The sequence below is a fragment of the Ambystoma mexicanum genome, chromosome 11, assembly GCF_040938575.1.
Source record: "Ambystoma mexicanum isolate Mex_15411 chromosome 11, UKY_AmexF1_1, whole genome shotgun sequence".
NCBI lineage: Eukaryota > Metazoa > Chordata > Amphibia > Caudata > Ambystomatidae > Ambystoma > Ambystoma mexicanum.
Window position 1 is genome coordinate 1,390,363,921 of NC_090934.1, and position 13,385 is coordinate 1,390,377,305.

Genomic DNA, 13,385 nt, shown 5'->3' on the forward strand with positions numbered 1-13,385 from the left:
GATATGAGAAATCCTATCCGAGTGCGATCTAGAGTATAAGTAGTAGGTCTGAAGGTAAAGTATATCATGCAAGCATCCAGGAATTCCTTAACCTTTTTGGGTGAACCATCAAACTTTCCTGCTGCCAAGGACAAGGGTGGTAAATCCGTCTGGTGGGCTTCTCTGGCGACTGCCATTTGACGGAGAACAGCGTTCTCTGCCTTAACTCCCTGCAGTTCGAGGGAAAAGTTCTGTACAGCGTTTATTAGCTCCTGGACTTGTTCTGCCGTGGCCATTTTTGGGCGTTGCAATCTGTCAGGAGTGGAGCTCACCTGTATCTCGGTGTCTGATTCACTGGAGGATAATTCCAATCCGGGTAGTTCTGTTGTCTCTTTGGAATATCCTTTTTTAGAGAAGAGATAGGGTCTGTTTCGGGAATGCGCCACAATGGTTGCTATTAGAAAACAGACTGCAATAATTTATGGCACCTTCCCTCTACAGCCCTATATGGGGGAAAAAGCCAGCGGCATAAAAAACCCCAGTAGTATTCAATTCCGAAACCGAAAGAGGAGGAGTGTCCGAAGTCTTGATCTTGAGATTCCGCAAACTGTACTTAAGCCAAGGCTGAGTCGGAGATTTCCTAGAATGTTCCGTAGTAGAGGCTGGGCAGGAGTTTCCCCAGTATGTAGACTGTATAACCAGGAGCGGAAGCACTCACAAACCACCCGGTATCCAGATGGAAGGTAAGCCAGTGACACAGGAAGCTAAGGAGGAGGGGCTTCAGGTAGGCGAACAGACGGAGCGAAAATAACAGTGAAAATGCGACAGTAAAAGAAAGAATAAGGAGGGAAATGGGCCAAGAGAAAGGATCCCCCAATATCTACGGAGAAAACGCACCGAGTAGTTAGATAGGTATGAACACCGGATATCGTGAATTACCAGGCATAGGAGAAAGGGCAGGGGGGGGGAGAATAGGAGACGGTAAGGCGGTAAAGATGGCAGAAAATACCGGAAGCAAAGAAAAGTTATAAAGGTAGACCAAGCACCGGACAGGAATAAAACGGAAGGTAACACAGAGAAATACTAATGAACGAAAGGAGCCGAAAGTCAGGAGGACAAAGTAGATAAGACTCAGAAGGGAAAGGCAATGCAGGAGGGAAGAGGAATCTGAGGCTGGAGAACACTAGGAGCACTGAAGTATACGACTACAGTGGAGCGAGGAAACGAAGATAGTTGCAACGCACTGAGGGGGCGTGGCTAACCTCGTTATGAATGCTCCAAAACGTAACTACTAGAACGGCGCTGGAGGTGCCGTAATGTGTAGTTTAATGGTGCTTCCATCGGGACCAAAGCTTCCAGCCTCCAGCCCTCATGACAGCAGATGAAAGTTTGGAGAAGCTGCAGACCTCCAAGGCAGCGGCAAAGTCACTTAGTGCCGCTATACGACAACCTCAGCACCGCCCTTACACAGGCTCATCTTCCTGGAGGGGTCGTCCCTTTCGTTTTTACTCCTCATTTGGGAGAGGAAGGGGACAGGCCAATCAAAGGGGGCAAAGAAAATTTCCTCGGGGGCGAGGAAGAGGCGCGAGATCTGCCCCAGCAGCAGCATCTGTCCCTTCAGCTGCTGCTGGAGCTGCTGCAAAACCACTCTGAGGTTTTGACTCACAAGACCCCAGTGGGAGGCAGGATCTCACAGCATCTGAAAGAATGGCGGGGCATTACTTCAGATGTTTGGGCACTGGAAACAGTATCCCAAGGTTACTGCCTTCCTTTTCTAAAGAAACCTCAGAATCACCCACCGGAATACAACTCTACCAAAAATCCAGACCCGCTCCTGTTGCAGGAAGTTTTAACCCTGCTACAGAAAGGTGCAATAGAACATGTACCTGTAGCGGAGAGGAACAAGGGTTGGTATTGCCCATATTTCCTCATTCCAAAGAAGGACGGAGGACTGAGACCCATCTTGGACTTGAGAAACTTTAACAAGTTCCTCAAGAAGGACAAGTTCAAGATGGTCACTCTTTCTCAGATCCTTCAGGCTCTCCAACCTCAAGACTGGTTGGTATCATTGGACCTTCAGGATGCTTACTTTAATGTGCCAATCCATCTCAAGCACAGAAAGTACCTGAGGTTCGCGATTGGCAATTCTCACTATCAGTTTCGAGTTCTGCCTTTCGGGTTGACCTCCGCCCCAAGAGTTTTCACCAAGTTGATGGCGGTAGTGGCAGCGAGTCTCAGAAGAGGGGGGATTCATGTCTACCCCTATTTGGAGGATTGGATGATCAGGGCACGTTCTCCAGAACAAGTCCAGGATCATCTATCCAAGACTTGCCACCTCCTTCACAAACTAGGGTTTTCTCTGAATTTAAAAAAGTCAAACATGATACCATCACAGAAGCTCCAGTTTATAGGAGCAGTCTTGGACACTCGTTCGGGCAAAGCCTCGCCTCCCGAAGAGAGCTCAGCACATTCTGCAGATGGTGACAAAATTCCAGAATGCCCAGTATCTACCGGCCTTTGATTTTCTCAGGTTGCTCGGCCTCATGGCATCCTGCATTTTTCTGGTGCCAGAGGCCAGATTGAGGATGAGATCCCTTCAATGGGCCCTCAGGACTCAATGGTCCCAATTTTCAGGGGAAATGACAGATCTCTTACAAGTTCCAACCAGAGTAGCTCAGGACCTACAATGGTGGCTTTGCAAAGAACACATCCTCAAGGGACAATCTTTTTGGCAGCCATGGCCGGAGATCACTGTAGTGACGGACGCCTCACTCATGGGGTGGGAAGCCCACACCAACGATCTGACAATCAGTGGCCCTTGGTCTCCATCGGAGTTCAGACTACACATCAACCTTTTGGAGCTGAGGGCGATCAGACTAGCGCTGAAGGCCTTCCTGCCCTCTGTACGGAGAAAGAATGTCCTGATCATGACGGACAACACAGTGGCCATGTACTACCTCAACAAGAGAGGAGGAGTAGGGTCACTGCCACTGTGCAGAGAGGCAATGCAGCTCTGGTTCTGGGCAATACAAGAAGGGATCTCTCTATCTGCCATTCACCTAGCAGGAGAGCAAAACACACCGGTGGACGCTCTGAGCAGGCAGAGCACAGTCTCTCACGAGTGGGAGATAGCTCAGGAAGTCCTTATGGAGATCTTCGCACTTTGGGGAACCCCTCAAGTGGATCTGTTCGCGACCATTGTCAACAGGAAGTGCGAACTGTACTGCTCAAGGGAATTTCCCCCGAGAGGAGCTCTAGGAGACGCATTTGTAGTAGAGTGGGAATTTCCTCTTCTATATGCGTTCCCTCCAGTCCCTGTGATCCCTCAGGTAATCAGGAGGTTGAGAAAGTTCAGGAAAACCATGATCCTAATTGCCCCGGATTGGGCCAGGAGAATGTGGTACCGGGACCTTCTCGACATGTCGATCTGCCCTCCAATACGTCTTCCAAAAAGAGAGGATCTTCTCTCGCAAGAGGGAGGTCACGTTCTCCATCCAGAGGTCAACATACTCAACCTTCAGGCATGGCTTCTGAGAGGTTGAGATACAAGGATTGGGATCTTCCGGATGATGTTATGGAGGTGATGCTTTCGGCCAGAAGGCCAGCAACAAAATCTTTGTACCGGTGTCGTTGGAATAAATTCAGTAACTGGTGCAGGGATCAGAACGTGGATCCTTTTGAATGTGATATTCCAATGGTATTATCTTTTCTATTACATTTACTAATCTGGGGCTCCAGGTTAAGTCAATAAAAGGATATGTAGCAGCGCTATCTATCTTCAAGCGCTCATCAGAAGAAAGATCTTATTTTAAGATACCCTTAATAATACAATTTCTAAAAGGTTTAAACAATGTTTTTCCACCAGTACCTTTTCAAGTTCCTGTGTGGGATTTAAATTTGGTACTTAAATTTCTGACATGTGCACCCTTTGAGCCTTTACATTCTTATCCGTTAAGGCTTCTTACATTAAAAACTATACTTTTAGTTGAATTGACATCAGCCCGCAGAGTAAGTGAGTTGCAGGCACTTTCGAGTGGTCCTCCTCACACCATCTTTCATAAAGATAAAGTTGTCCTTCGAGTTAAACCATCTTTTCTGCCAAAAATAGTTTCAGACTTTCATCTGTCACAGAAAATAATTCTACCTGCGTTCTACCCTCCTCCTCACACATGTAAGGAAGAGGAAAGACTGCATAGGCTAGATCCCAGAAGGGCTCTAAGCTTTTACATCTCAAGATTGTCAAAGATACGTTAGTGTGATCAACTTTTTGTGGGATACACTGGCCGTAAATTGGGACTAGCCGTAACCAAACAAACATTATCAAGATGGATCATTTTAGCCATAACAGAGTGTTATAGGCTAGCCGGAAAAGATCCCCCTGAGGGCTTAAGAGCCCATTCAGCTAGGTGCATAGCAACTTCAACAGCACTTAAGAGGGGTGTCCCTGTGCAAGATATTTGTGCAGCAGCCACATGGTCAACCATGCATACTTTCATCAAACATTATGCTTTGGACTCAACTACATCTCAAGGAGGTTTATTTTCCAAATCTGTACTACATTCGGTACATGACTAAAAGGGATCTGTACTCCCGCCTCCAATACAAAACTGCTTTGGGAGTCCATCTAAGATGAGGAATACGTGGGAGGACACAATCCATTCGAAGAACAAGTTGCTTACCAACTGTAACATTCTTTCGATTGGATGTTCCTCCCACGTATTCCTCATTGACCCTCCCATCCTACCCCACAGTACAGTTTACGTGGTTTACACTCTAAATTCTTTCAAGGCTTGGGTCAATAAGAGGCACGCCTTTGTTTATAATACATGGGCTCTGATACGAAAAAACAGAACTGAGGCCAACGGGCGCGCTCGAGGCATTTATCCTACAGATGCCGTCGACACTCGACAGATGCCGCCGAGAGACATCGTCGCCTCGAGTGGAGCGCCCTCTGGTGGAGAGAGAAAACATTTCTGAAGCAGCAAAGCTGAAGGTAAGGATATATCTAAGATGAGGAATACGTGGGAGTACAGATCCAATCGAAAGAACGTTACAGTTGGTAAGTAACTTGTTCATTTGTTTATTTATTTATTATTGTTTATTTATTTTTAAAATGTTCCTATTTTACCCCCATAAATGCTGCCCCCTCTTAATGCCCTCGCCCTCAGAGACCCCCAATCCTGCTCTACAGTGCCCAGCAAAATCCCTACACCCACCAGACACAAGATCCACTTGAACACAATACCTCCCACACTGCCCCCTGGTGGATCGCGAGATGCACCGCACTGTAAAGCAATCAAGGAAAAATAGAGCTGCCCCTTTAATAGTAATAATAATAATAATTTGGCATTTATATAGCGCTACGAACCCTCAGGTATCTGAGCGCTGCTTATTGTGTGGTGCTCATTTATTGAGCTTGGAAGGATGAAAGGCTGAGTTTGGCGCCGCCGGGCCTGCGTTAGCAGGCTCTGCACTGATGTCAAAGCGAGCGCTCTACTCGCTGTGCCACTTGACCGGCTATGATCCCACTGACACTAGACAGCCCATGCATCCTTAATCTTGTCTCTGTGCGAGAAAAACCCTGGGCCCTGGACACGGAGCTGCAGGCTGCCAATAACGTAAACAGCAAATGTTCATAAACCGCACTATTAAAAGAGAAAACGCTTGCAGGCAACTTTCCCAAATCCCCCGAAGGATGAACTGGGCAAGAATCTGCGTTTTTAACCCCAACGCTCTACACCACCCCCTCCTCCCAATTAGAAACGGTTGAAACGCTCGCTCCATAACCTGCAAACTTAAAAAGGAAAACCAACTGAACTACAGCGGCTCCCGTAAACACCCCGCCAACAGCGCTTTCCTCCCCCCAGGTAAGAAAATGGAGGTACCTTATTTACGGTACCTCCGCTATAAAACTAATTATTATTTTTTTTTTTATATATAACTACCTACACAACAAACCTACGCGCTAAGATGCCCTATTCCTCACCTCTACTGATAACCCATTCAAAAATCCCAACTGAGGGAAGGCTCGAGAGCAGGTGACAGGACTGATACAATCACCAATTCCAACCGTCGCCTGCCTGCCTCCCGAACCTTCCCTGGACCCTTAAATACCCTGAGGAGGCGCTCTGCCCCCCACGGCCACTCGCTGGCTGTGTGCAGCGCCAAAAACACCCCCTGGGGGAAACGCTTCGCGTTCCCCCCCAGAACCCCCCTTTCGCTCTTTAGTGTTTATTATATAAAGTTAAATAACAGCATGGGGTGGGAGGGACAGGCCTTAGAATAGATCCGTGCTTCTTTATAAATATTGTTGGACACGGCTATTGAGTAATCTGAGGCAATGTTTATGGAAATAACTAAAAACCCTATAGTTGGGCTTTTCCTAAAATCCACAGAAGAAATTGTTAGAGACTCCCTCCTTCATTTTGAGTTTTGTACTTGTTTTCCTTCAAGTAAGTGTGTGTGTGGCTGTGTGCGCGTGCTATAAAGAGATGTGAATCAGCTTGATGTGAACTATGAACCTAATAGTGACTTTTGCACACGAAAACAAATGAATACATTTTTTGCTTAGTACTAATTAGCTGGCAAACATGTGTTGGCGTTCGCCTTTCAGCACCCCACTCGTGGAAGTTACACGCACAAATAACAAGCAGCCTAGCAGGAGAGGGAGCCGCCCACCCCGTGAACATGCTTGAACATGCCCAGTCCAGGGTAGAGGGTCTGTTAATTAGCCGCACCTGGCACGTAGTATTTTGTGAAAAGAATCCGCTTGTCCCGATGCGTCCCATTATTTCTGCTGCCTTGAAGGCGACCTAGAATGTAATCCCCAGTGCTGCTGATTGAGCTGTACCATCTGAAGACGGGCAGGCAGGAGGTCATAGGCATGGCCTAATGAGTGTTACAAGATATTGGGCAAAGCACCCACTGCCTTTATCTTTTGTTATTGTTTCCGACTATTGCTAACGAGTTCATCTGACGAAAGACACACACGCCTCCTCTTGTTCAGAGCCAGGTGAATACATTCTGATCCCTATATCTTCTGTGTATTTCCCAGACTCTGCTTCGCATGACTGTGTGGGGCTGTAGATTGGAGGAGATGGGCCCCTCTTGAGGTTTGTTCCCCTTCTGTTTGAATACGTGAAACCACTGCTGCTCGCAATTGAGTCTGGCTCTCCAGATGTTTTGGACCACAACTCCCATGATCCGTCGTCATTGATTATGTTGGCTACGACTAATGGAGTTGTAGTCCAGAACATCTGAAGCGCCACAGTTTGCAGAACCCTTGTTTGAGGGTGGTCCCTCGAAGTCACGGTAGATGTTGTTCAAGCATTAGCTGATACCAGAGACCACATTGAGGCCAGTCAGAGGAACGGTCGTGTTAGGAGGGCTTAAAGAAGTGGTGGCTATCCGGACTCACAGGGGATCGATCATTTGGATTGGGAAATGCTTGACCAATTTCATTGCTCGTTTTCTTCATTCTTGGGACTTCCGCATTGTGCAAACATCTTCGCAAGTCCTGTTCTAAGTGAATAAGTGACATCTCTATAAAAGAGATCTATAGACACTGCACTGAGCATGCTCTTTCCTGTAAATCAGCCGTAATATGGAGGTGGGCATTTCAGAGAGGCTTTGATTGCATGTCAGTATTGACAGGGTTTCCACATTCATAGACTGACAAGTAAATATGTCTTTATGCGTCAAGCTTTTTAAATAGAGAAACTTTGCGTTTATAATGCGGGATTGGTAGTGTACCTTGATCTAGTACTGATGGTTAAGTTTACTATCATTTCCAAATGCATGTGTAATAATCATGAAAGTGAGTCGTTTATGTAGCTCTTGCCTTGCAGTGTTTGGCGCTCGCAGCCCTGTAAACAGTGCCAATCACCACTGCCCCCTTTAAAGATATTCCGTCTTTCCACCTCGGAAGGATGAAAGGCAGAGTCGCCAAGCACTTTCTGCGCAGACCACATTAGCGAGAGCTTATTTACAGGGCCTGTCGGAACGGTAAAAAAGAAAACCTTTGTCAGAAAATGGTGCCAAAAGAAGAGCAGCTCTTTCTGTTCCAGCAGAAATTGGTGGAAAAATTAATTCAATGTTCCAAAGTGCGAATTTCAAGAGTTCTAAAGACAAGGGACATGAACATGTCAGACTTAATGAAAGAGCTACATTAAAAGCATGTGGAATGAAATGCGAGTGGGCCGGCAGGCCACCTTCAAACGTCATTCAAGCGATCTGCCCTTGCAAAACCCAGTAGCACGAATGGCTGCAGTCCCGGGAAGCAGTGTTTGGTTTGTTCTTCAGGGTGTCATCAGGCAGGCTGGGACTGGCCTATAGGGCACAGGGCATTGCCTGAACCAAAAACGCAAAATGCTAGCGTGGGCCAGTTTTTGGGTCAAAATGGGCCACTTGTTTTGCCCATGTGGGCCAGATGATGAGTTAGTTCACTATGCGGTTAGTAGTTTTGACCATAGTTGCTGAATAAATATTCTTTAAATTGCACAAATTGCATTACATTTTATCAAAAAACTCCCCCTTGGGTACTACTCAAACAGTCTGTCACTGAAGGAATGATTTGCCTTTTGCAACTGTGGGCCGCTTTTTCATTGGTTCCCGAGGCAATGTTATGCCCCATTCCGACCCTGTCAGCAAGCCTGGAGCTAAGGTTGCCATTGAGGAATTCATCCAGGTTCAGAAATAGCCTGAGCCTCCAGCTTTACCCAGACCTCAATTTACTCATAGGGACTTGTGGGCTTCTCACGTTGTCTGTCTGCCCAATCCTTTTTCGTAAAATACAGCTTCTCTCTGACCGTTTGGCTGTACCTTCTTGCCAATGCCGGATTAGTTTCAAGCAGGGGTCTCTAGTCTACACTGACATCTCTTCACCCCCTCGCCTCCAATGCTTTGAAAGCTGGATATGTAGATGCCAGCCCAACAAGTGACCCGAACAAATATGGAAGTGAATGGGGGGAGTGTACCGGTCCAGAATATATCACAAATATTCCAGCATTGCCAAATGGCCTAACTACTTCCGGGCGGACAGTTAACATGTTAGGCGCTCACCTCAGACCTGGGGCCATTCTGTACTTCGCAAGTCCGAATCCTGGCACTGGTGACTCCAAACTAGGTGATACGACCAGCTATGGCATTCTTTAGGAGGAATCACACATGAAGCCACACTTACAAAGTTGTATTATTTTCATTATTTATGTGGATTCTCGGTTTTTTTGGCCACTGTACTTTCCATGGTGATATTTGTAGTCTTGCTTTTCTTATATTCTCCAGAATGTGGTCTGTCATGTATTCACATGCTCATGAATATTCTCCATCGTCAGGCTGGGAATTCTCGTTAACAGGAAAAAGTTTCACTGCCACTTTAAAACTGTATTTCTCCTCTGAACCAATCACTGTCCTCTGGGTCATACTGCCCCCATCCAATGACAGTCCTCTCCCTAAACTCCACCCATGGTGGCCATCTTCAGAGTTTTACCAAACGTTTCAGTGTTGGGTGTCCTCAGGTTGGTGTCTGAGCTATTTTTGTGCTATTTTGAATTTTTTCCATAAAAAGTTTTGATTTTTTTGACCGATTTTTTTGATTGATCTTCTTCAAAAATCTTCTTCGGCCGGCAAAGATCTTCATCCACCTGTAGGTCATCATTGTAGTTTGAGAAGGCCCGGCCTTTGGCCTGTTTCGTGCCTTCCAGCCATGTATGAGGAGTAGGAGGAAGGCAGAAGCCTCTTCAAATTGTGTGAAGTGTGGATTAAGGAACTTATTCGTGGAGGATCGGCCTCATAAATGCTTAGATTGCCTGCATCTGGACCACGATGAGGAGGGATGCAAGTTGTGCTGTGGTTTCTCGAACAAAACCAAAAAAGACCACTTCAACAGACTGTCGGCGTGGCTCAAGTCATGCAAGGCCACTAACTCAACCTCTGGGCAGGATCAAACGTCATCTTGGACCGGCTGGTCCGAGGAGAGATCTCCCTCCGGCAGGAGGTCAAGATCCTTTGAGCATGCCTGGCTAGCGGGGGTCCAAGAGAAGGCCAAGCTCTGCTCCGCTGGCTCCGCCGCTGATTCGGGTCCCGAGTCGGGCAGAATGCGATCACCATCACCATCACTATCATCCTCCATGGTGAGCCTGCCAACAAAAGGGGCCTCTTCTAAGAAAAAGTCCCTAACCTCATCCAAACTCGGTGTGTCAGCATATAAACCGATGAGGGACAAATCCGGAGAGGACTCGTCAAAGCTAAATAAGACCTCTCAGCCTGCCAGGTCAACTGAGTCAATGACTGTGCTGTCAACGAGGGCCTTGACAAGCATATCGTCAATGAAGCCGACAACGTCTACCATGACAGCATTGAAGGAAAGTGAATCCACAAAGGAATGTCTACCAGGACCACCCCACGGGTATCCTTACCCCAGAGGCGATATACAGCTGCAGAGGCAGCGACGAAGGCAGTGGCCACTCAGTGGTCAGGGAAAGACCCAGTGACCGCTATTCTAACGACTCTGCACACACTGGTCACAGAAATCCAGCAGACGATGGCACCAGCACTGGGGCCTATGCCTTCACAGGACCCATAAAATCCTCTGAGGTTGAGCCTGCCATCGCAGAAGAGAAAGCCTAAGGGGGACGCTGGTTCTCTGCATTAACCCGACCCCTCCACCACCACCACCACCTTGTCGCAACACGGGCCTACGTGGAATCCCAGCTCTGCACACAGGCACAGACAGACGGGCTCCGACGAGGACGACTTTGTCCCGGGTGATGGAGAAACGCAACACGCGGACGACCCCCGTAGGGCCCTCCCCACCAGACGAAATTTGATCTTTTCATTCCATTATGTCAAGGGCCTCTGAGTTATTTCAGTTGGTTTCTCGAGGAGACTAAGAAAGAAGGGTTCCTGTACCAGCGGCGCAAGTAAAGAAGAAAGACAATTCTGTCCGTCGCTTTCCTGGGTGACATCTGGGAGGAAGGCCTGGTGCCAATGAAAAACCGGAGTACGGCCCTGCCCAAGCATGACAGATTGGAGAAAAAGTGCAGGGTTGCAAATTCAGCGCTGAGGTGCTTAAGGTCTCAGCCCTCGCCCGACTTGGTGGTCTCAGCCGCAGCTAGGAAGCGCTCGGCAAATCCATCTTCGGTAGCCATGGTACCTCTGTACCAGGAGGGGAAGAAACTGGATGCAATGGACAAGAGAATAATTTATACAGCAGCCTCTACCATCAAGGCAGCTAACGCCCTAGCCATTTTGTCCCGATATGACTGGAAACTATGGTACAAGCTGGGCCCTATTCTAGACTTCCTGCCCGAAGACAAGAAGATCAAGGCACTAGAACTTTTTCAAGAAGGGGGAAGTGGCCTCGCACCATGCCATCACAGTGGCAGTGGACATCGCAGATACAGGTTTCTGCCTGATGGGGAATGGGGTGTCCCCGCATCAGCAAGGTTGGTTAAAGGCAACAAACTTCCGCCAGGATGTTCAGGCTAGGGTGCTGGATATGGCGTTTGATGGGGAACACCTCTTCGGAAAGGCAGTCAACGAGTCTTTGCAAGCAATAAAAACCAACACAGAGACGGCGTGTTCCCTGGGAACCTTGCAGCAAAGACGTCTGTCGTCCTTTCGTTCATCCAGAGGAAAATCCGGCAGATCCTCCAAGGGTTATACTACCCCATACCGTCAGCCTTCACGCTCCTCCACGCAAGAAGCGTACAGGGGTCGCTCTCAAGTGCCAGCTCCGCCCACAGGGCAGAGGTGGACCTCCAAGCATGCTTGAACTTGCCATGGCCTTGGGCCCCCACTTGTGCACCCCCGTGGGAGGCCGGCTGGCGAGGTTCGTCACCACGTGGAAAAAGATCCCCACAGATAGATGGGTTCTAGACTCACTCGGACAGGGTCTCACCTTGGAGTTGGAACGCAGGTGTCCTCGTATTCCCCAATACCGGGACAGGAACAACTCTAACCACAGCTTCTGCAAGATGTGCGAGCCATGTTGCAGAAAGGGGGAATATAATCTGCCCCCCCCCCACGTGTCTCCGGAAACTCCAGTATGTTAGTCGAAGAAAACAGGGGGGTGGGAGGGGTTGGAGGCCAATCCTGGATCTGCGTCATCTCAAAAAGTACTTAAAGTCCCAAAAGTTCTGGATGGTCACGTTGCAGCACATGCACATGCTCGGCCAACTGGAGGATGTGGGTTTTCTGACGTCGTTGCAGCTGGAGGATGCCTACTTCCCCATACCCATTCACAAGAAACACTGTAAGTTCCTACGATTCGTGGTTCAGCTTTTGGGTGCTAGACTTTGCAGTGTCATGTAGAGCTATCTAGAGGTGATTACAGGCCAAAAGTGGGCTTTGCAAATATGCCTCAGGGAGCAGTTGTGTGATTGCTGGCCAGGAATCTCTGTGTAAGATAATAGCTACTAAGCCTTCCATCGATTGAAGTTGCTCACTAATTCCTGGTGATCTAAAGATACCAATATGTACGGTGGGTAACAGAACTGGCGAGCCCCACACCCTGATAATGTTCTAGATGGAAGCCATCTTTAAAATAGAACTTTAATTTGACACAGCTGGAGTTCTTCTCCGTCCCTTTGCGCCATGGAGCTGACTTGGTGAATCCATCCACAACGAACATGGGCAAATCGAACGGTAGCAGAGTTAATGCAGGCAAGCACTTTTCATAATCCTAGAATTTTTGGAGCAGTCTGAAATTGAACGTGGTTCGCTAAACTTCTATGCCCTGACCTTCACGTTCTGTAGGAGACCAGCATATTCTTATTCTTCCAAGATCTTAATGCAGCAAGAGCCTTGCGCATATATATATATATATATATATATATATAACACCCTCTCGCCCGTTAAGCAATTGAATCGGGCACAATCAGTTTTACATTGCTTGTCTGTATTAATATTTCTATCTTGGTGCATAGGCATCTGAGAGTTCCATGCAGATGAAATAATTTGACTTTTCCTTAAAACCTTGCTTGTATGTGTGATTTCTCTTAGATCCCTCCATGTCAATGTGCCCCACTTATCAATGTTTAGGGTGCAGTATCTTATGATCATAGTAAACATTAGTAGTTGCATTTACCGTAATTAACAAAAGTGAGAGTATGCCTTATGTGCTTATCAAGTGTGTGTTTTTTTCAACAATGTGATGCATTTATCGCGTGCCTAGGGTTTTCATGTTTTCTTGTTTTTATTTGTTTAAACATGTTTGTAGGTATTAGTGGATTGGATGAATTTGTCCTGAAGTCAGCAACACTGTCAACCTCACCAGCTTGTCCGCCCTTTATACCGCTTAACTTTGAAGCCACACCCATTGTGCGGGTTGCTATTGAACCAAAACACGCAAGTATGCTTATTATTTTGCAATTCTTTATGCTAGTATAATGCCATAAATGGGTTGT

General features: G+C 47.4%; 1 protein-coding gene across 3 annotated transcripts in view; it reads left to right on the forward strand.

Moving 5' to 3' along the window:
* EFL1 (elongation factor like GTPase 1) overlaps positions 1-13,385 on the forward strand; it is a 904,242-nt gene that overhangs the window by 750,318 nt on the left and 140,539 nt on the right. For all 3 annotated transcript variants that reach the window (XM_069625004.1, XM_069625006.1, XM_069625005.1), the window contains one exon: positions 13,199-13,330. In XM_069625004.1, coding sequence (XP_069481105.1) covers positions 13,199-13,330 — 132 coding nt within the window. The remainder of the gene's footprint in view (positions 1-13,198; positions 13,331-13,385) is intronic.